Source organism: Patiria miniata, unplaced genomic scaffold (genome assembly GCF_015706575.1).
Source record: "Patiria miniata isolate m_02_andy unplaced genomic scaffold, ASM1570657v1 HiC_scaffold_29, whole genome shotgun sequence".
Taxonomy (NCBI): Eukaryota; Metazoa; Echinodermata; class Asteroidea; order Valvatida; family Asterinidae; genus Patiria; species Patiria miniata.
In genome coordinates, this window is record NW_024037068.1 from 20791919 (window position 1) to 20816261 (window position 24343).

The window sequence follows — 24343 nt, forward strand, 5'->3', positions numbered from 1 at the left end:
AAGAGTCTCTTTTTTATGAGGAGACAACAAAAATTTAGTTAAAGTGTTTATTTTCTACCCCTAGAACTATGCGACTCCGCGAAGTTTGTATGTGGTGGAATTATTGTTGAGAATTTTGTCATCAACTACACGTTCTTAATAATTTGACTGTCAGTAAAGAAATGTGTAGAATGTTGCTGGGCGATGGTAAACTATGCGTCAGCGCAGCAGGTGTACGTACGGCACGTAAAATTCGAGTGGTACCCGGCCACGTGCTTTTAATCCGTGGACTTTTTCACTGAGTGACGGACACCGACGAAGGTGTTTAGCATAACAAATGGATGGTGCCGTTTGTGAAGAAGATGTTTTAATTCCGTCCCAGAAATATGAACTGATGAAGGCAAAATGGCAGATTGTGTTTGGAAGAAACGGCCCAAGATGGTCTGGTGGTGTTTAGTGACGGTTCTCGTTGGGATTTCTGTGCCGTTTGCTGGCGGCTTGTACATAGAGGGAGAAGTAGAAACGTTCGATGTGAGTTGAATTCCCAAGTTATATTACCACACTCAAACACTGTTTATGATGATCGCCTGCGCAATAGGCTAGCACAATGTAGCACAATGTACAAACTACAATGATGTAGCACAATGTAGCACAATGTATCCGGCATGTGTATGACCACGGTAAAACAGTGAATTTCACTATACAGGCATGTCATGTTTATCTGAGGTTTATCAGACGATCAAACATGATAAAGATTATAATTTATAATCTGTTTATAATATAAACAGAAATTTATGTAGAACTTAAATACATGCCACTTCACTTCAGTGGTTGTGTACAATTTACAAAGTCTATGGACATAATGGAGAGTCAGTCAAGAACATTTTCAAAGTATTTTCTAACAAAATTAAAAAACGTTTCTTAGTCCTAAATTCATGTCTTTTCAATTTTGTTTGCAATGACTGATCTTCAGTGAGATGATATGTGATAAAAAAAAGTGGCGTCGGGATGCAACATTCTTTCCTTACAAAAAAACGTTCTCAACTTTCAATCCAGTTACCGACCAGCATACAAAATGGCTATATTAAACCATGGAGCTAGACCATGATGAAACCAACCAATGCTATAACATAATGACACATTTTCCAATGGCTTTAAAAACAGCATTGCAACGTAACATGAATGTCAGACAAGTCGACCGTTGAGACAACTCGACTCGGGACAAGTCGACCGTTGAGACAACTCGACCGTTGAGACAGGTCGACCGTTGAGACAACTCGACTCGGGACAACGCGACTGTTGAGACTGCTCGACTTAATGGAAATGAATACACATGGAGCAGAAAAAGTTGCACAAATCTGTGGCAAGACCGATCACGGGCATGACGGGTGCGGCGCGGGCATACTCGATGTACAGAGGGCGTCGCGTCAGGCCGGTGCGCCCCGCCTGCCCGCGAGGACCGGGCCGGGCCCGGCACGCGGGCACGTCGACCGGCGCGGCAAATGGGCGCACAGGCCCGGCACAAACGATGTCACCGTGCACGGTACGGCACCGTTGACCGACCAGGGATGAGATAAGTGGGCGCACAGGGTTGGCAAAAACGATGTCACCGTGCACGGTAAGGACAAGTTGACCGGCAACTTGTGGGCGCACAGGCCCGGCAAAAACGATGCCATCGTTCACGGTACAGCCACGTTGACCGGGGATGCGCGCACGTGGCCTTGAAAAAAACGAACGATGTGCACGGACAATCACGCTGCGCTATATCGGCTCTGTTATATGCAACAAAAAAAACTCATGTGTCATCACTCCCAAATGGCCATCAGCCGCCGTCAAAATGCCCGGTACTATCCCTAGGTACTAAACTAGGCCCAAAACATGCTAGGCGACTTGTCTCAACGGTCGACTTGTCTTTCCATTTATCGCACATACGGTCGAGATGTCTCAACGGTCGAGTTGTCTCAACGGTCGACTTGTCCCAAGTCGAGTTGTCTCAACGGTCGACTTGTCTGACCCCCCGTAACATAGCCAAATGTTTAATTTGCATTTTCCCTGTTTTTCATCATTCAAAAGATGACATGACAAATATTTTTATTGCGCATTCGAAAAACAAGACCCCGATAGCGTGTCTACGCTCGAAACGTACTTCGCATGTCCAAAGTAAATATTTGATTGTTGGATGGTAGGAAGTATATACTCCAGTCAGGCTTCTTCGGTAGTGAACGGGGCTAGCGGTCAGCATTAGGCATAGCGTTCAAGGGGATTAACGACGGCCGTTAAAATGCCAAGGCGCTGCGTGATATCCCATAACTCACCACAGTGGCCCGGAATATGCTAATTGGGATTAAAACCAGGGGGATTTTCGTGCTAACTCCTTCTATTCCTACCTCCTTGATAAGGCCGAGTAAAAAAAAAAAGGGACAGATTTCCATATACATGTACGAAGTTCACTCAACACCCTGTGTACAAAACCTATGAGATTGGACTGAAAAATTCTAAGTGTTTTCTAAGAAAATGCTTGTATTTTCTCACTGCTCAAATTGACTTTGATGACATGAAATTGCTATCTGGGGGCTTGTTAGTCAATACAGAGGAAAATTAGTGAACTTCGTATACATGTATGTATGGAAATCTTTCCACAAAAAGTAGTTTCTTGTCCAGCCTTTTTTTTTTTTTAAATGAAGGAGGCTGGCCCTTTTTTATAAGCCACTTCGGAGTTACTACTACTGCGCATGCGCACATCAAGATTCGGTCATACTAAAAAGCGTCAACACAGCGTCAACACACTCCAAAGCGTCAACACGGCGTCAACACAGCGTCAACACATCCAAAATGCATTAAAAGTGACAAAAGCAGTATGTAGCCCATATAGTATGGAGAGAAACAAGATTTTGGCTTAAAATCAATAGGTTAAACGTCTGAAAATTGCGATTTTCAGTTCAAGAAAATTGGCTCTCCGTGCCGCTCCGAAATCGGCTGCCATGTTGCCTCAGTGGCAGCGCGGACCATACCATTATGCTAAAGGGTGATAGCGCTGTACAATAAACCTCGGTCCCTCACAGATCAGAGTGCACTGGTGTCCCTCTCTGCAGCAAGGCGCCCTCTGTTGTTTATGACAAGATTACTTGCACACCCCTACTTGAAATGGTGTAGTCCAAGCTTTGTGCGAAGTCAAAATGGTGGACAACGGCCGTGCAAGTGAAGGGTAATTTTTTCGCATGAAAATACTATATTTCTAACAACAAAATGGAAACTCAATTCAATGAAAATTCTCTTTTATTCTATGCTTTACAATTATATACCTTTTCTGTTAATTCAGAATGTGTTTTGGATGTGTTGACGGTGTGTTGACGCTTCTGTCATGTGTTGACGTTGTGTTGACGCTGTGTTGACGCTTTTTAGTGCGACCCTCAAGATTCAACGATTTACTTTTGTGGATAAACAGTTTGCCATACGCGTGCAAAATCATGATCATAGTGGGGTACCAACGAAATCAAAGAAAAGATCTTGTTTTGAAGTTAATGCAAACTTTTGAGTTTTTTTAATGGCTCCATGGATTAAGTTGTTTTGTGTGCTTGTGTGAACAAAAGTTTCCATCTTCTTTTTGATTCGATGAACAATTGCAAAATGTGGATTTGGTTACCACATCCCCCATAGACTTGTGTGCATATTATCTGCTGTATTTATCCACAAAACTAAATCGTTGAATCTGATGTGCGCATGCGCAGTAGTAACTCCGAAGTGGCTTATTCTTTATAGTTTCCCAAGATGGCTTCTATTTCAATATGGCGGATAGAATTCTTCAATGTTCTCGACTAGTAAATACAAAATTGTGTCCATACATTGCCAAAGGAGCCATGTACTGTATTAAAACCTTTCTACGTGTAGCTAAAATTTTGTTGGAAACAAATTAGAAGACAATTGATATTAATGACAATAAAAAGAAAATACACGTGCAAAATATATATTACAATTAGAAAGGAGGAAGCCGGGAAAAAGGAAGCGGGCGGGGACAAAACACATGTTTATTTTTTTATACTGCCTAATTCTATTCTTTTTAATAGGGTTAGCTCCCACCCAACAATCGGTATCGATAATGTACAGACTGATAACCAGTCTACTCGCAAGGTGAATCTCCTTGTGCCAAAAATAAAAATCTTTACTTATCAGAGGGTTGCAGATGCCCCCCCCCCAATATTTTTATTTTTTTTTGGAATAAAGCATGCATGTTGAAAATGTATTGAGAGAAAAAAAAAATCGAATTTGTTGAAGAAAATGGTGCCATTATAAAAACTCATGGGAAATGTAACTTTCAAATTCGTACGCAGTGGTTTGGGGGCAAAACCTGATAGTGATACATACATCACCCCGATGCAAATTCCATCTTATAAATAGTTTAATTGTGGTACCTGCTGCTACCCCTCAAATTCGAACCAGCCAACCGATCCTGCAAGGTCGGTGGTTGAGTGGTTAGACGTCTGCACTAAAAAAGCAGGAGGTCGTGGGTTCGAGTCCCACCCAAGTGATTTTTTTCCCCAACTTTCACTCGGGAGGTAACACACTGAGTATACCTGGGTGTTTATACGTCAGTGAAGGGAAAACCTAATATTAATATTGGTTTGGTACATGTAGTTTAATTTAAAAAAATGTCTTTCATAGGCCTACATGTATGTCCCGTGGATTTCATCTTTCTTTTCCCATTCATGACATGTCTGGAGGATATTTTTTTAGAATTAGAATTCATGTTTGACATCTATTTGGTTGACAAGTGACACATGCCCTCCCCCGTATAACTTTTAACAATTCATTCATTTGCTATATTTTTTCTCTCCAACAGAATTGGATTTTTCTGGCGCGTTTTTGTTTTCTGTCCGATATTGGGAGACTCCGATTCGAAGTGGAATATCCCAAGGTAAGTACATGTACAATGTCGACGGATCACAGAAAACTTGACAACTGTAAAATGCTGACCATTGTTCTTTTTCATTCCTTCAAATACATAGCTCAGGATTTGTAACAGCTGTTGCGTACGAGTATGAGCAAGTTCAGGCAAGGACCATTTGTCGACCAGCGGTTCACGTAACTTACGATGGCACGTTATAGAGTACCAAAACTACCAACTTGCAAACGTCGCCTGTCAAACACTGGTCAAAACCTCATGATCCTGGCTCCCTGCTGTGTATTATGATGCGTGCGGCTGTTGGTAACCAGTGATGGAACGGTTCCAACTACCGGTAGTCATAGTAGACTTGAAGTTCAACCATCCTAGCTGCGTTCCATTGATGTTAGTCAGACATTCCTACTGAACTTGCTCTATACTGTATGGACATTTCTTTTAAGTTTTTCTAAATTGCTATTTTCTACCCCTACAAAATTTGTTCACTTTTGAATAAGACAGATGAAAAGTTCAGTGTATTATATATGGAGTATTGCTAAATTTCAAATCATTTACAGGCTGACAATAATTCAGGCACGTATCTTTGTCATTTATGTGGATTAATTAAGAGGTGCAAAAGCAACCCACAATAAAATCCTTTTTATCAAGGATCGTTACAAAAAATTGCATTACATTGTACATAAATAAACATGGGCCCCTTTTAATTACCTGTGCAGTAGATGCACATGTAGTTCGTGTTTATTTTGACTGTGCATATATTTGCTTACATTGCACAATACTGCACACACTGCCGCATAATGTAATTATTGAGTGATTTATCGTCCGGGCTCTACCGCCCTACCAGACTGCTGTTATTCAATTGCCCCTGGCACCGTGCGTCTGAACCGTATTGTGTGGCAATTAACTGGCAAACAATAATTGACATTTAAATTCATTGTCAAATGGAGCATTTGACATTTAAAAGGAGAAAAACAAGACGGAAAATATCAGTCTGTTTGTAAAATGCACACTTCATACAAATGTATGATGCGTTTGTAAGCAATATATAAGAGATTTAAAGTTAAAATTCAGCCCACAAACGTATATTATTGAACATGTACCGCCCTGAATCCTCCAAAATCCTTTTTGCAAATTGAAGGAATTTGCAGGATTAAGGTTACACCGAAGGATTGTTTTTAACAAAGGGAAGTAAAGTCTGAGTTTTCCTATGAGATCAACTGATTGCGCTAACGCATTTCCATTTAATCGGACAACATGGACAATGGCGCAAATCCAGAGATTGCATCCAATAGAAAACATTAGGTTCTCGTAATGTTTGTACATGTAATTTCAAATCGCTTCAATTGGGAAGCACAAGTACATTGTGTAAATTAGTTGGTACTCATTACGTAGTAATCTATTTCTTTTTTTTCTTCTGTGATTACAGTCATTTGCCACACAAAACCTGATCCTGTATTATGATGAACCGGACCAGTGGCCTGCTGTGTATCCCACAGAATCTGTGGAACTCAAGGTGAGTGCCTTAAAGGTATAGTCCATCATTTGCAGCCATCCGAAAAGTAACTGGCGTAATTATTGTTGAAAAACAAACTTGGTTGAAAGATAGTAAGGGGACTAAACTCCCTGTGAAATTATTCTTTCTGGGAAGCTGTCATTTTGAAGTAATCAACGAAAGAAGGCATTTCCAACGGTGATTCTTAAGAAGCACCGTAGGAAAATTTAAATTAGTAGTTCGTTTTGTTATTCAGCGCAGCGCGCACAAGTATTGGAACGACGCACATGCGCGCGCGGTTGTTATAATTCGTCGGATCAGTGCGCGGCGTCGCGTATAGCTGCAATTCAAAACAATTCAAAACATGATTCAGTAACTTTGGATTTGAAATTGAGATCTTAGAATGCTGTTTTTCTCGGAATGTACAGCTGAAGCTTAGCTGAAACTTCATCAGGTTAGTTGCTCAGTATCCTTCATTAGATTTTGAACTCTTTTGTTGCTTCAAACGAACAAAATGCACAAATTACAAATGATGGACTGTAGCTTTAAGCCGAAATTACACATACCCCACTTTGTCGGGCGATAATGTTGCGCGTTTTTATAAAAGTTTGCCCCCCCTCCCAAAAAAAGGAGTTTTGGTTGGAATAAAGCACGCATGTTAAAAATTTATTGAAAGGAAAAAAAAAAGAATTGCTGCAGAACATGTGGAATGCAACTTTAATGTTCGTACGAAGTTGTTTTGGGGCAAAACCTAATACTGATTTACATCACCCCGACGCCAACCTCGGTGGTCAAGTGGTAAGATGTCTGCACTAGAAAGCAGGAGGTCGTGGGTTCGAGTCCCGCCCGAGTGCATTTTTTTCTTCCAACTTTCACTCGGGAGGTAACACACTGAGTTTACAGAAGAAAAAAGTCAATTCAAAGTGATTTTATCCTATGCAACAAAATGTGTCATACATGTACGTACTGGTATTTCACCTGGAACCTATTAGCCTGAATTGATGTACATGTACGTTGTAAATGATGGACGAAACAATTGCGTGACACAACACATTGCGCGACATAGTCATTTCGACAAAATCGCTTATAAAAGAAATAGGCCTTCATATCTCAGGTTGGGGTTCTTTTTACTTGCCTTCCACCTCTCATATTAAACAAATGCTCTGAAATGTTGAAAGAATGATTGATCAAACCTTCCATTGGTTTTTACTTGTGACTGACTTGCGATTGGGTTTCCCTGTTCGGTGACATGTTGTTCTTCTTTTTATTGCCAATTCTCGTGATGAAAGGCAAAACCCAATATGAAAAATGTATTTCAACGGGATTTAGTATTCTCTCATACCGGAATTCTTGTACAAAGTTTGCTTAGTATTTTGTCATTGTTTGTGGATTATTTACATATTTGCACACACGTCATGCAAGTCTGCATTCTAACACACATGTACGTACATTCATGGACACATGTGACATTTCGCTGTTTATGCATGAACATAATATGTATTAACATTTGTCACTTGTAGAGTACACTTACATTTATTGTACATAAACGCTCAACGCTCATCTGTACTGTACAGATGCTTCAATTTTATATCATCATCGCCATGGTAACTGCAGATCAGTATTGTGCTTTACCGGTATAAATTTTGACACTCCTATTAGATTGATGATACTTGTGCACATTATTACCAAAGCCATTTGGTAAATAGGTGTCTATTGTCACCGTGATGTGTTAAGTTATTGCTCGTGCATGTAAATAAATGACCTACTTGAATTTATGAGGCTTCGCTTCGACCACTTCACGGGGGAGGCGGCTTTATCACCTGTTGCACGCTTTGTAGACGATTCGCCTGCAAACAACTTACAAACAACTACACAACCAATTGTGTAAAAACCTTTTAGTCATGGTCCTCTTATTGTTAAACGTTTTGGAAACAGTTCGGCTGTTAAATGCAACTGAAAAATTTTCGGTAAAAAAATAAATACTTTTGTTCCGCGTACGCCCAGCACCACGAAGTTTTCAGCAGATTTTTGGTAAAGCAAAAAAATTGGATGAATAATTTCTTTTGTAAATCATTGTTAAATAAAGAAACATTAAAATCATTGTTACACAACGAAAGATTGCCGTTTGATTTGAATACATTTTGACCAGAACTATATGTGCCTCTATACTCTTTATAATTACATTGAAACTTGTACAAGACTGGGTTTTTTAATGCATGTACATGTACATGTATGTGTATGATAATAATGTGTGTGGATGTCGATGAATATTACATGTCTACTCATCATTCCAGCCCGTGAAACGCTTAATTGCCTCATCCTGATGGCTTGAGTCTATTGTTGGGTTGACGTGACAACTACAGATGATTAGTTACAGGTGGATTCTTGCGTACAAGGAATGTTCTTAGAATGGGTCGCAATACAGCCATGAAACTCAATCAGGAAAAGCGATTTGGGAGGTTGGGGGGTGAGGGGGAATTTTTTATTTTGATTGTGATACGTTTCATCACAATTATAATCCAAATAATGAAAGGTTTGCGGAAACACCATGTGCGAATAATTTCTCAACTAAGAGAATGGTTCTGAAAAGAACCAGAGGTATAAACTCGACGTTCCAGTCAGTATGCTCTGACCGTCTTCACTCTCCTGAAGACGGTCAGAGCATACTGACCGGAACGTCGAGTTTATACCTCTGGTTCTTTTCAGAACCGTTCTCTTAGTTGAGAAATTATTCGCACATGGTGTTTCCGCAAACCTTTCATTTATATTTAGTATCTCCACCATGCAAAGCCTCAAATCTTACTTAATTATAATTCAGTTTAGGATTATAACTACAATTTATGCACACTGTTGAATTGTCCAAATTGCACCGTTGAATTGTCCAAAATGTATGTCCGACACTCTGCAACTGCCCAAGGACGAACTGAATATTCTTTTTTTCCGTTGGTACTTTGCCCAGACTTGCCTGCAGAAGGAGTCGGTCCTGCAGCCCGAGAACCACCAGGTCATCAACCTGACCACGGCCTACGTCTGGTCTGGCTGCATCGTGACCAAGTTGGACAATGAAGAGCGCATCCGATTCTACGGGGACACGGAGAAGTACGACTGCCGGGCCGGGCGTAGCTTCACCTCCCGGCGGGAGCGCTGGTGGTACGTGGCCCTGGACAACTGCAACTCGACACGGGTAAGTTGTCCATCCAGCCGAAGAACCCTGAACGTTTTGGAAATGTATGGACTTGTTTTTAACCCTAAAAGGGCCGGGTTATTTTGACCATTACTCGGGGGGGGGGGGGGGGGGGGGGGGGGGGATCTCGGCCATCGAGTGACTAACAATTTTGAAACTCAGTACATGCATAGAGCAACTCATCATGAACATACCCAAGAAATTTCAAGACAATAGGTTAAAGGTTTTGGAATTATGGCTAATTAATTATTCATATGTACAAATGGTAATTCTGCTCTGTGTACAAGACGTATATATATGGGAAAATTCAGTTTTCACAGCGCGAAGCACCGGAATTTTTTAATGTTTTTGGTATCAAAAGATGCGCAAGGCTCGAGGCTAAAAAGTCGTAACAGCTCGGGTCACGAAACAAATTATTTTTCAAGGTGATCGCGGAAAAAATCGGCCCTTTAAAAAGTAATAGTGGATATTTATAAAGCACACGTATCCAACAGGACTGGTGCTCAAGGCGCTACATCATTGTTACCCCTGCTCATTCGGCACATAAAACATTCCAAATACCATCTCAGCTCCCTGGGGAGTATACAGCTCCATGCAGCCTGTTAGGCGCAACCTTAAGCTAATTCAATCACAATAACCATCTCTGCCCTCACAGGTACCCATTTACTCCTGGGTGGAGAGAAGCAATGCGTGACAAAGTGCCTTGCCCAAGGGCACGCGAACCATATTGGCAAATTCAGCTACACCAACACAGGGATCAAAATCAACAGTTGACTGTTTTTAACTCAATAAGAATTCCCTCAATTAATTCCACTGTATAGGAATATCCACTTATTCCATAGAAGTGTGGAAAGCCGAAGATCATGTTTACAAAACAGTTTCTTCAATTACGCTAAAACTTTGCATGGGTGGCTAGTGCATAAAAAGCTCGCCTCTCACCTCTGTGGCCCTGGTTCGATTCCCGGCTTGGACCATATGTGAGTAGGTTGTTCGTTGATTCTCTCCTGTGCCACGAGGGTTTTTCTCCGGCCCTCCAGTTTCCTCCCTCCACAAAAAGCAACACTTTCGATCTCAGGCTGTGCTCCGTGGTCAGACATGGGTCGTATGGCGGTAGCCTAAGGCACCTTGACATGCCTTGGACCCGACCACATTGTAGCCGCGTCCTTCGCAATTCAACTTCTCAGCTGCAAGTAAGGATGATAAGCCCCCAAAACATGCAAAATTATTCTATATTCTATTCGTTAGGCATGTATCCCCCCCCCTTCTGAATTTACATTAGTGAAAGGTAAAACCGACTACTGAAATGTACCGTTATGCCTGATTTTCCTCTTCTGTTACCTACAGGGCATGTTTCTCAAGTACAAGATGACCTTCACAAACGGTGACGATTACTGGACCAGACATTTTTCGGCAGATCAATTTGGTACGCACATTTCTTTCTGTATTCAGCTATTTAGGCCCCCTTTACACAGGGCTGTGACCTTTGTTCCACCTGTGAGTGACCAAAAAAATGGCCAGGACGCTCAATAGTCGCCTAAACCCAGAAAATCCTGTTTCTATGTAACTGCTCCAGTGCCTCCCTTGAACCACCAAAACAGCAATTTTCGGGCATTTTCATGTTGAGCTACGAGCGACCAGTGCGTCCACTAAGCCACTTGCCTGCCTCCCCTGTGCTTCCCCTCTGCAACCTATGGCAACCAACGCGATTATAGGCAACATAGGCGACCCCCGAGTTTTGGGCAACCTTTGAGCCTCCTCTGTGCCTCCTCTGTGCCATCATCGGCGACCAACGGCAACTAACGGCGATCACTAGTCGACCATTCAGCCATGCTTTTGCCTCCTAGGCGACCCTTGAGGCACAAGGGAGGCAGAAGCATCGCCCAGATTGACGGTAAAATTTGCAACAGAACGGATCTATTACGTGCGACCATTGGCCGACCATTGTGCATCCATTCTGCAACCACTGCAATGCTTGTGCCTCCCTCCTGGCCAGTTTCATGGTCGCAAGGGAGGCCCAAAAGTCGCAGCCCTGTGTGAAAGGGGTTGCACAGACAAATCTGGGCACGTGATCACTGTACACGCACGGGCGAAGGCATTGTTCACGCTATTGCTATTGTACAAAGCAACTGCCCCATGATGGATAATCTTAAGAAAAGATAGCACAACGCTTTCGTCATTGAAGGGGCCTTCATGATAGAATTTATAGCATGCCCAAATATATATACGAACGGAAAAAGTTAGACCTAGTTTGCGCAAGAACTGTTGTTGACCAATGGTTAACCATCGTTCGACTAAAGTTAGCCCGAACTCTGTCTAGTGGACGATGGTTGACTACGCTAGTCAACTATTTGGAACCAGCCTACCGCGACTGGTTGCGCAACGATTTATAGCTGGTTATCAATAGCAATTTCCATAGCATAGTGCAGAGGGGACCAACTATCAACAAAAATGGGAGAAAACAAAACAATTGCTAAATTTCATTTTCCTTGCACAATTTTTCCATGTTGGTTTACGATTATGTCACTGTTGTCATCATTGTACATGTACAATAACATTGGCAATTATGTAAGATGTCCTAAACTATACACAATCGCTACTATTTGTGTAAATAAAGAGAAACAACAAGCATGACAAGTGTTGAGTAATTGTGCAACCGCCATTTGCTGACGGTCGTTGATATGACAACAGTTCGACTAGAGTCATTCGCACTTCACCTTCAGTGCGCATGCGTTAGGTACGTCACGAACCAACCACTAGTTAACCACTGGTCCTTGCTTGAACTTGCCCATTGCTGCCACGTTAGATCTAAACAGATCGAGTCTGTCAACAATATCTGCGTTGTGTGTAATTCATGGATTTTTTTTTTTGACGTAGACATTGGAAATATGACCAGTAAAGTGATCAATGTGCCCAATTTAAAATAAAATCCATGATATTGAAAAAACTGTGATTTTTTGCCGTTTTGCAATGCCAGGTGCAAAAATAATTCAAATTAGGTTTTTGCCATTCACCGACGTTTAAACACTGTATACTCAGTGTGTTACCTCCCGAGTGAAAGTTGGAAAAAAATCACTCGGGTGGGACTCGAACCCACGACCTCCTGCTTTCTAGTGCAGATGTCTTACCACTCGACCACCGAGCTACGGGGTAACGGGATCGGTTGGCTGGATCGAATCTGAACTATATTTCTTTTCTCCCAACATCCTTCTCAACATTTTGTTTTGCAGGAATTCTCCAAACGGACATCGTGTTCCTGATTCTTTTTGGGTTAATGTTCTTGGTGTCCCTGTACACAGCAAGTAAGTGTATATTAACAGGGTTCGAAATCAACGGTAGCCCGCTAGCCAAATGCTAGTCAAAACAGCGGCGGGCTAGTCAAACTATTCCTTAAGTAGCCCAGCTGGCGAGTCAAAAAAATATTGGGATACAGCAAAGATGAAAGGACAGGAAGAACTAAATCATGAAATTCAGAAAGCAAACCTCTTCAGCTTGTGCCCAATTTCATCCAACTGTTTTAAAAGGTTAAATTATTAGATATGGTTATTAAAAACACTGACAAAATTGCCTCAGAATTGAGCCTGAAAATATGCCATTCAGTTGTATTTTGAGCTAAAAACAAAACGGGCTAGTGAAAATGCCCGCGGCTAGTTAAGAGTCTGTTTCAGTAGCCAAGCTGGCTAGTGAACAAAAAAGTTCAGGTCGAACCCTGTATTAAACACTCTTGACAAACGTCAACGTTTTGGCATCAAAGCCACTATTCATTTTTGCTTGTACATTGTATGCAAAGTCTTGTGTGGTTTGGAATGTCCTTGTTTCTTTTTCAATTTCCAAGTTGCATGCCTGATTTTAACATCACTCCCTTCACAAGTCAGCTGACAACAAAGAAGACAACATGACTCCATAGATTCCTGACAATTATTAACCCTAAAGTACCTGAATCCATCAAAATCCACACCCCTGTTTTGGAGGATTTCGGCGGATCCAGGATACCTCCGTATTGAAAAAGTTGGGGGATTTTGATGGATTCAGGACAGTAAGCCTAGCGGTACTGCAGGATTTTGATGGATTCAGAATACCTCCGTATTGAGCAGTTGGGGGACTTTGATGGACTCAGGATCTCAACAGATTTACTCCCCGGCTAACTGGTGGATTTTGATGGACTCACTGGCCACCAACATTTTTTTTGCATGGCAAAATTGATGGATTTTGGCAGATTCAGGATACTTTCTAGTAAAAATACCCAAGGGATTAGCGTTTAAACCTTTTCTAAACCTTTTCTGTACTTTTGTTCTTGTTTGATCACAGATGGATTGCACTGTCGTCAGTTGCTGCACACCACGTACAAGATGTTCATGACTTGCATTGTCTTTTACAGTAAGGAATTCTTGGATATTGACAAATATGAGCGTCCTGTGTTTTGTTTTGCATGTACACCCCAAAAATACCTTTTAAAAGCGTAATTCGGATGTTTACTTTCTGAAAGTATCATAAGCTAACCGCCCCCAATGCTACAAAATTATTTATTATTATTATTATTATTATTAATCATTTCTGGTAATGAAACCAAGGATTCCTCAAAAGCGCCCTAGGCACTGTAGCTCGCAAGCCTGAAGAAACCTGTGGAGAGAAGACAATGAGAAGAAGTTACAGTTTTAGAGGCGGGAGGAAAAGCCCAGAAGAATATTCAGGGGAAAACCCACGGAATCAGGTAGGGACTGAAAACCCAATCCACATATTGACCCAGGCGGGATTCGAACCCGGGTCACAGCGGTGGAAGGCAAGGAGAGTATCGCTTCGCCAACCTGACTCCCCTACTACTACTAAATACTACTGAGTAGTAACCTATGGTATGCATTTCTTTCCATACAAGTGTGCACAACACACGTAGTATTCTGTGGTATTTGATACTTGATCCCCAACCAGTTAGGGTTAAAATAAGGCTAGCAAACTTTAAGTGTACGAACCGTACTGCACCACTCCCCAGGTGGTGTTGCAAATTTATTTCCAAAACGTGACAAATGCCATTTTGTCATCTTGTAGAATCCAACCCTCCTGTGGCGGCCCAAAACATATTTGACAAAGTTTAATGTTGTTAAATACAACTTCATAACTTAAAAAAGCAAAAAGTGTAGTACTATAAAGAGCTGTTCAGAATCACAATCATGGACATTTTTCACATTTTTCAATGGATATATTGCGTTTTGGAAATAAAGTCTTCAAATAATGGTTTTTTTTACATTTGTATAACGTTATTTTTTTTATTAAATGCATCCCTTCCTGTTTCCTGGGATAGCGCATCACTTACATGTACATATCACGTACATGTACAAATGTATGTGTGTCTACGTCTATGCACGTCCATTTTCGTCCATTTCGCACAAATGTGACTCAAACTTGAATCACATGACTTGTGACTCGGACTCGACCAAAATGACTGGAGACTCAGACTCAACTCTAGTGACCGGACTTTTTTTTTTTTTTTTTTTTTTTTTTTAGGGCACATGTGAATCAAAGGGAGATATCCTCTGTTTGGGTTGAATCTCCTCTTTAAAATGACACCCTGATCATGTCATTACATTCACGGTTGACTGAGCAGTGACCAACTTCATGAAAGGGTCCAACTTAAAGAATTGCGCCACTCTTCATGGTGGAATCTCTTCTTTTTTTTGTGACCGGACTTACAACTCTGGCTGGAGTTCATGGAAGTAAAGGTCGTCAGATATAGAATCGGCAAAAAAAATGCCACAAATGGTTCTGAATAATAATGGACACGTGAGGTAGGGTAGGTAGAGTTCGGACATTTTATGTCTATTTTTCTACTCTTTGTTTTCAGTGATCGCAATGATTCTATTCATCATCTACTACGCGGACTACGCCAGTGACGGAACGCCCCTGAACAACGTCAAGATGGCGGCGCTGGCGTTCATGGCCATTGGAGACGGCGTGTTCCTGCTCATGCTGATCCTCATGGGAAAGGGCTATACCATTACCAGGTAGGGGGTTGAAATACTTTAGACTTAGGATGAGGGGCTGCCATCCCAAGTGTCTGCCATACCTATTTCCCCCTAGTGCTTATGTAGTCTCATGAAATGTAAACCTTTGACCCCCGTTTGTATGTTCGTCAGTCCGTCGGACGTACATAAGTGCCGTTTTAAAGCTTCAATCTTTTGCCTGTCATTATCCGTCAACAGAGGGCGCATCAGTCATTCTGGCAGCGTCAAGATTGCTGTCTTGATGTGCATCTACACCATGCTGTATGCTGCCCTCTTTGTGTACCAGATTGCGGTAAGTATTAAAAAAAAACTTATATCACAAAATTACACTTTTGCTCTGCTATCGCTGACAACTTTGCAATTCTTTAAGTTCTGATTTTAAATGTTGTAAGTTGATATTGACCCCAAATGCCACTATTACACAAAAAACGGTGTGTGAAAAAAAGTGAAAAAAATTCTAATAATTTTGTGTGTGTGTGGGGTAAAGGGGCATAATAAAGGGGCTAGTATGAACTACATGTTGAAATTAAAAATCGCCAACTACACGAAAACTCAGAATTTGTGAAGCCATTTACCCTAAGGTCTGCTGTTGAGATATCAGTGCATCAGATTGTCATGGGCCTTTTCACTCCATAGCCTTTTATAATCTGTTGGATCTCTAGTTTGGATGAACGGATTTCCGTGGCATTTTTACTGAATATACACTAGAGTATATAACTAATATGCTCCAGCAAGATGAAATACTCATGCTTAGTAGTTTTTGAGAAATTAAAAGGTTTGTGCTGGCACAAAGTTTTTTTGGGACGCCCTGTGTAGGAGCGTCTGGTCAGGGAACCAGACTACTGCTGAGACCTAGGTTGATACTAGACCCCGGGTTCAAGGTTCTATTTTTTTCTGATGTGAGGCCATGTCCGAATCACTAAGCTACAGCCATGAATAAGCACGCGCACCTATGGAAGCCACTGGCTAGCGGCTACAGCCACTTCCCATAGACTCGCATGTCATCTCCAGCCGTAGCCACCTGATGCGGATACGGCTTGACCTTTGTGTATATCGCCCTCAGGTGTTTGACCCCGGCGAGGTGTTATACCTCTACGAGAGTCCCGCTGGGTTTGCGTTGATCGGTATCCGTGGCATCTGCTGGCTGTGGTTCATGTACGCCATCTTCTTCACCCTCAAGCACTACCCGGAGAAGAACCTCTTCTACGTTCCCTTCTTCTTGTTCTACACAGCCTGGTAAGATAATACTACCAATACGGTAATCCTTACTTTTAGGACACCTCTATTTTGTACGAGTTCTGTTCAAAACTGACTTTTGCAGATGACTGTCCAGTACCAAAGTGACTTTTGCAGGCTAAAGCAGTCTTTTTTTCTTCAAACTCATGTTAGTTGTAATTTTGAAAGCACTTTCAAAGAAAATGTGACTAAATTCTACCTTTTTTTGCAGTTCGCCATCTTGCTTTTTTAATATATTTTCTGTTTGTCATTGTCATCTTTTACTCCTCATAAATCAAAGCCTGCCCTCTTTCTACAAAATTAAACATGCTGATTCAAGAGGTGTCATTGCCAAATGTTCAAATGTGCCAAGAAATATCAGAATGTCACTTTTGATTGTCATTTAGTCAGCTGTTTTGGTGAGTCTTTAACCTTATATAGGAAAGGGGTCCTAAAGGTAAGGATTACCAATAATACTTGCTAGTGCGTCGATTGTCAGATTGACCTACTGGTATGACGTAACCCATAGAGCTATATTAAATTACTAGAGTGCTAACTCTTCATTCTTGCGCGGGGGGACACTTTGAAGCCGCTCTGGGCGCAGACATTTTGAATTGATGTGCGTGTTTGTTAAACACAATCAAAATAGATGGATTGAATTATAAAAGTGTACTCTAAATGCAACGCGCAAGTACTTACGCAAACAACTTAAGCGCGTCACAACGGTTAAAAAAACGTCACGGCGAAAAGCATCTGCAGCGGAGGGACGCGCACACGTTGCGCTGTTTGCGTAGAGCAAAATGATACGCTCATTTGTTGATCGTGCGTTTTGGTTTTGGGCGTGTCGGCTTCGATGACGCACCGGTGTGGAATACAAACGCAGATATGCAAATAGCCGTACAAAAGCCGTACACAATTTCGAGTTTTCTATAAGTTTGTGCACAAACATGGATGCGCCCATGAGGCATTACTTTGTACATCGAGTTAGCACTCTAGTAATTTAATATAGCTCTATGGGTCAACCTAATTTCAATATCTACACTGTACCAATTGGGTGCTGCGTTAAACTTGACGTATAAGTGTGCAGGAAAGGAAAAGCAGGCTATAAGCAAACTACAGGGGAGGGGGTACAGACAGGACACAACAACCAATCACATGATAGAAGCACAAGGCCATTTCTCAAATGCACATGTGTTATGAGGTCAGCACCCGATTTCATGAAACCCATTGTAACTTACGAAGCATCGCAGCTGGGACGCGTCCTGCGATTTATTTCACAAAGCATGTAGTAAGTACGACGTGTCTTAGGTGTTTTTATAGCAAAATACATTGACTTATATGTATTTATTCAACGCACAGTGAATGGTCGTCTGATTTTCAGCAAAGAGTCATCGGATCTCTTGAAATTTTTGTAAAGTGTAAAACAAAATGCGGATGTATGATGCAGTTTTAAAAGGAAACCAAGCTTACTGTGGATTGTTAGCTACATGTTCTTTGAAGTTTCAACTGCAATATTGCAAGCTAATTCATATTTAGGTTGATGCATATTCCATTTACAACTTAACACACATTGTCTCTGTATTCTAGTCTCGTTTATTTAATTTTTATGGCAAACAAACTTGCTAGGAAAAGACGCTTCTCATTTTGCGATGACCAAAAGACACGTTGTAACTTGAGACATGTTTTAAACCGTTAATAAACTTATGACGCGTTAATCACATTGTGAATCGCAAATTGAGACATGTTACATGTCACAACTCAAGTTGCAACGCGTCGCAGCGCTTCGTGACATCTGCACCCGATTTCACGAAGCGCTGCGACGCGTCGCAACTCGAGTTACGACGTGTAACACGTCGCAACTCGCGACGCGTTGTATCATCCATTTCACGAAAGTTGCGATGTGTTGAATGCGTCGTAAGTTCCTTGACAACAGCTTATAACACGTCGCAAGTTACGACGTGTCTGGTGGTCATCGCAAAATAAAAAGAGTCCCTTTCTTAGCCAGTTTATTGCCATAAACATTACATAAACAAGATTATAATACCGAGGCAATGTGTGTAAAGTTGTAAATAGAAAATTTATGGAATAATTATGAATTAGACTGGAAAATAGTAGTTGAAATTTCAAAGTAGCTATACAGTCCACTGAGAGCTTGTTTTCCTTCAAAATTGCATCGCACGACCGCCATGTTGTTTTACGTTTTAACAAATTTCGAGCTGAGATCCAACGACTCTTTGTTGAATATCAGACGACTATTTACTGTACGCTGACTCAAGACATAAAACAGTCACCGAGTTGTGCCATAAATACACATATGACGCGTCGCACTTACGACGTGTTTTGTGAAATGGATCGCAGGACGCGTCGCAGCTGTGACGCATCGTAGGGATACGATGCGTCGCAGCGCTGCGATGCATCGTAAGTTACGAAGAGTTTGGTGAAATCGGGTGCAGGTGTAGGTCTTCGGTCTACCTGGTAAGAGAGCTTATTAACTCTGTCCAAGTGGCACCTTTGCCTTTAAAGGGAATATACAATATTTGCAAACATCGAAATATAAAACTACCAAGTTTTTATGATATGCCTTACTAGGATGTTGGTAAATGACAGTCTGAAGCATCCTGTAAAATAATGGCACCTGGTGTGAAGTCATTTTCAACAAAATGGTATTTTTGTATAAATTTCCAACGGTGGTCGGCCGATCACCGTTGGAAAAACCTTACTTTTTTTCAACTACTGCTCCAAATTCACCATTTTTTCAGACCAAATCTTGTTTGCTATAAATTGGTTACATGTTCATGAACGGGTGCAAGCTAGACTGGTTCCCTTACCTTACAATTTTCTGGCATCTATAAATTTATCCATTTTACTTTTAGTGGAGTCAGGGAACCAGACTACTCCACCATTCGTGGTTTTCTTGGTTTTTCCTGCATTTTCGAAAACACAAAACTTCAAACATGTCAGTGTAACAATATTTGATCTATTATAGTTACCCCTCAAATAGTTCATTTCTGAAAATTACAGCAAAAGCCAATGATGTACATTCCCTTTAATAACAAAAACTACATTTTTCTATTCTGAATCCTTTGAATCCTTTACTGACAAGAGGGTATTTTTCAAATTAGGTTTTGCCCTTCATTGATTGATATCACCCGACGCAAAACTCCATCTTCTAATTGTTTTGACCAGGTTTGTCTCGACCCCCATCATGATCCTGATAGCGACCTACGTGTTCCCCAAGTGGTGGCGAGAGAAGGTCATGAATGTCATAGAACTGCTGATTGCATTCACCGCACAACTGGCGTTCCTGGTAAGCAAGTTTGACACTCTGCTAAGCAGATGTCCTTACTCTCGCTTACCCTAACTCCCTGGGCATTCTTTTTCATTGCATTCACCGTCCAGCTGGTGTTTAAAACAACTTTGACCCTCTGCTAAGCAGACATCTCACTATCACTAAGGCCCAAAAAAAAAAGTCGGTCTCTGGTCAGACCAAAGTTCCGGAATTGATGCGGCGACGCGTTTTTGTTTTGGTTTTTTTGGTCGGCTTTTTTTTTTTTCAAGCTTGGATTGTACAGACAAGGTGGGTACTATTTTGCTATCGTTGTGTCCTCATATACATTGGTGTCCTCCATCACTTGCCTTCTTGCCTTTGTGGAATTTCCCCATTCCTTGGTGCTCCTTGGTACAAAAAATTGAGGTGGTGCAGCAATAGAGATCGCTGTTGTAGCTACCGCAGAAAATTTGAAAAAAAAAAAAGATTGAGGCGCATGATTAAAATCGAGTTGCTCGCTGACCAGACACCAACTATTTTTTTTTTTTTGGCCTAACCTAATCTCCCTCGGCATTCTTTCTAGGATCTTTCCTCCACAATCCTCCACTAAGAAGGAAACCGTGGGAATTTGTTTGAAAGTGATATTCCAAAGTGAGGTCACAGTGTTGTATACTTTACATTCCTCAGCCCTTCCAAACCATTCAAACCTCCGGATGAAGTTTGAAGGATATGGCGCACTCGTAGATCAGGGAAAATATAATGTTTCTGTGCTCCATATGCATCTTTGTTTATGAGACACAAACGCACTATTCCGTGTTTCACTCACACTCTTGGGATTACAAAATTCTACGTTAGGCCAAAAAAAAAAATATTCGGTCTCTGGTCAGACCAAAGTTCCGGAATTGACGCGGCCATGGGGCTTTTTTCTTTTTTTTGTTCAAGCTTGGATTGTACAGACAATGTGGGGTACTATTTTGCTTTTTGGTGTCCTCATGTACATTGGTGTCCTCCATAATTTGCCTCGGTGCTTTCGATCATTTGCCTTGGTGCAATTTCCCATTCCTTGGTGCTCTTTGGTAAAAAAAAAATTGAGGAGGTGCGGAAGTAGAGGGCGCTGTTGGAACATTTTTGAAGAAAAAAAGATCGATTTGCATGATTAAAATCGACGCGCGCGCTGACCAGAGACCGACTTATTATTTTCTTTGGCCTTTATGCCCTTTTTTCTCTCATTGTGGCTTATTGATGAATAAAAATATAAATTGAAAATATTCAATTACAGATCATAACCAGACCCTCGGCCGCCAATAAGAACTTCCCTTATCACGTGCGGACGTCCCAAATCGGCGTGGTCAACGACCCTTACGGCGGTCCTGCAAACAACGTTGACGGGTTTGCCCACCATGGCTACGGCAACAATGTCATGGAGGGCGAGGGGCAATTGCCCAACTTCACTGAGATGTTTGCTGTCACAGCTGCCTCCAACCGACCGGTCGCAAACGGATACATGGTTAATAATAACGCGGTAAGTTGACTACATGCACAATGTACGTCCCGACCATTGAATGAAGTTGGCCGTTTGAAACAAATCTAGGAGCGACTCCACGTGATAGTTCAATGGACCGATCCAGTAAGCACCGCCCCATGGTGTTCTGACCAATCACAGCCGTGATTTATGTCCGACGTGCGTGCACAAAAGTCCGACATGCGTGCACGCGCGTATGATGCGCGCGGAAGGAACATGCAGCGCGGCATTGGAGAGGAGCACGTGTTAATTTGCCCACGTGCGCACTGGGCGGAGCTTACTGGATCGGTCCATTGATGCCATCACTTGCACTGCAGCGACTCCAGGCTGCAGTCACTGGAAAATTGATACTAAACCCTTGCCCTCTTGGGTATTCTGGGGAGAAACCCTGCTGAATGCAACAAACATGTCACAATGAGAAGCCCGGCCTGTGCAGCCAGATGCATCAGGTCCAAAGTCTCAAGGCCCGGGCCCTCGGAGTCTGTGGTCACCCACTGCAGCAGGATACAACTGTGGCATTGTTCAATGGGACTAGCTCTCATTGTCTCAGAATTGACTGTTTTGATGGCTCAATACAGCAAGGTCCCACAGACTTTAACACCTGATGTACTGTGTTGCGTCTGGCTAATGTTCGCTTGCCTAAAACCAATATCTATTTAGCTTGACTTGAGACATTCCCTATACTACAAGTGGTTCAGCGCAATTTCGAAAACTCCAGACTGAAATTGGTGTCCGTAGGGAATGATAATCCAAGAAATCCATAACTATTTTTTTTTGGGGGGGGGGGGGGTCACCTAGCCTGCAGCCTCGCCTGCTCCCAATTTCATGAAACTTGTCATTGTTGTGATGCAACGCAGGGCTGCAATGCGTCGGATCCCCTACGATGGGTCATATCCCCTACAATGCGTCGTATCCCCTACAATGTGTCGTATCCCTACGATGGGTCATATCCCCTACAATGCGTCGTATCCCCTACAATGTGTCGTATCCCTACGATGGGTCATATCCCCTACAATGCGTCGTATCCCCTACAATGTGTCGTATCCCCTATGATGAGTCGTATCCCCTTCAATGCGTCGTATCCCTTACGATGCATCCTAGGGGGAAGTGTGACACGTCATAGGTTTACTTATAACACAACACAATGACTGTTATCTCTGTTTTCAGTGTAAGAGGCTGTGGGATGATTTGAATGACCCCATACACCGTAACAGTTTCATATGAGAAACTGTCATTTAAAATGTGCATGTTGCTTGTAAACATTCTCTCTGTAGACGAACAATCCAGCAATTGCATCTATGTTTGTAGCCAGTTCTCCCTTGGTAAGACATATATACATTTGACCTATGATTTGGCATTTGACCCACGACCTCTTGAAACCTGTAACTGCCTAACATCACCAACCCTGTAATATGAAAGATGGCCTCGAATTTGGCTTTGGGATACTTTAATATAACAATAAAATGCGGTCAGGTCCTCATGATGCAAAGTGTGCACAACTTTCTTTTGTTTTAAATGTGCATAAATCTTGGTATCTTTCCTTGAGAGCCCGATTCCCTCGGCAATGCCTCAAGATTCAACCCTCCCCCTCCCCCTCCCCCTCCCCCACACCCACTAATGGCTCCTCCAAACTTTCTCTTTACCGACACGTAACGGTTGAGGGGTTACTTGTGCACGGAGCCCATATCGAGTAACAGATGGTCGACTAATCATCTAACCACACATTCACTTTACCCATCAGAGTGGTAACAATGCACCGTCATTGGGTGACCCGGTGTACCCACCGACGTTACCCACGGCCCCACCGCCGGCACCCATACACCAGGGCCCGTACCCTGGCCCTGAAATGGGCAACCAGCAGCTGACGCAACCACCGTCTATTAACCACAGACTCATTTTACCCATCAGAGTGGTTACAAAGCACCGTCATCGGGTGACCCGGTGTACCCATCGATGTTACCCATGGCCCAACCGCCGGCACCCATACACCAGGGCCCGTACTCCGGCCCTGAAATGGGCAACCAGCAGCTGACACAATCACTGTCTACTAACCACAGACTCATTTTACCCATCAGAGTGGTAACAAAGCACCATCATTGGGTGACCCCGTGTACCCACCGACGTTACCCACGGCCCCACCGCCGGCACCCATACACCAGGGCCCGTACCCCGGCCCCGAAATGGGCAACCAGCAGCTGACACAACCACCGTCTATTAACCACAGACTCATTTTACCCATCAGAGTGGTAACAAAGCACCGTCATCAGGTGACCCGGTGTACCCACCGACGTTACCCACGGCCCCCCTGCCGGCACCCATACACCAGGGCCCGTACCCCGGCCCCAAAATGGGCAACCAGCAGCTGACACGACCACCGTCTATTAACCACAGACTCATTTTACCCATCAGAGTGGTAACAAAGCACTGTCATCGGGTGACCCGGTGTACCCACCAACGTTACCCACGGCCCCACCACCGGCACCCATACACCAGGGCCCGTACCCCGGCCCTGAAATGGGCAACCAGCAGCTGACACAACCACCGTCTATTAACCACAGACTCATTTTACCCATCAGAGTGGTAACAAAGCACCGTCACTGGGTGACCCGGTGTACCCACCGACGTTACCCACAGCCCCACTGCCGGCACCCATACACCAGGGCCCGTGCCCTGGCCCCGAAATGGGCAACCAACAGCAGATACAATCACCGTCTATTAACCACAGCCTCATTTTACCCATCAGAGTGGTAACAAAGCACCCTCATCGGGTGACCCGGTGTACCCACCGACGTT

At 42.6% G+C, this 24343-nt stretch overlaps 1 protein-coding gene across 5 annotated transcripts in view; it reads left to right on the forward strand.

Moving 5' to 3' along the window:
* Positions 1-301: 301 nt before the first annotated feature.
* LOC119735775 (transmembrane protein 145-like) overlaps positions 302-24343 on the forward strand; it is a 30266-nt gene continuing 6224 nt past the window's right edge. For 3 of the 5 annotated variants that reach the window (XM_038209697.1, XM_038209699.1, XM_038209695.1), the window contains exons 1-12: positions 302-510; positions 4817-4891; positions 6303-6389; positions 9328-9552; positions 10897-10975; positions 12780-12851; positions 13858-13926; positions 15386-15545; positions 15744-15837; positions 16609-16781; positions 19947-20067; positions 21308-21550. In XM_038209697.1, coding sequence (XP_038065625.1) covers positions 385-510; positions 4817-4891; positions 6303-6389; positions 9328-9552; positions 10897-10975; positions 12780-12851; positions 13858-13926; positions 15386-15545; positions 15744-15837; positions 16609-16781; positions 19947-20067; positions 21308-21550 — 1524 coding nt within the window. In that variant the 5' untranslated portion in view covers positions 302-384. Of the gene's footprint in view, positions 511-4816; positions 4892-6302; positions 6390-9327; positions 9553-10896; positions 10976-12779; positions 12852-13857; positions 13927-15385; positions 15546-15743; positions 15838-16608; positions 16782-19946; positions 20068-21307; positions 21551-22824; positions 22873-23625; positions 23932-24343 lie in introns of those variants that run through there. The other 2 variants (XM_038209698.1, XM_038209696.1) reach the window with 2 other exon arrangements.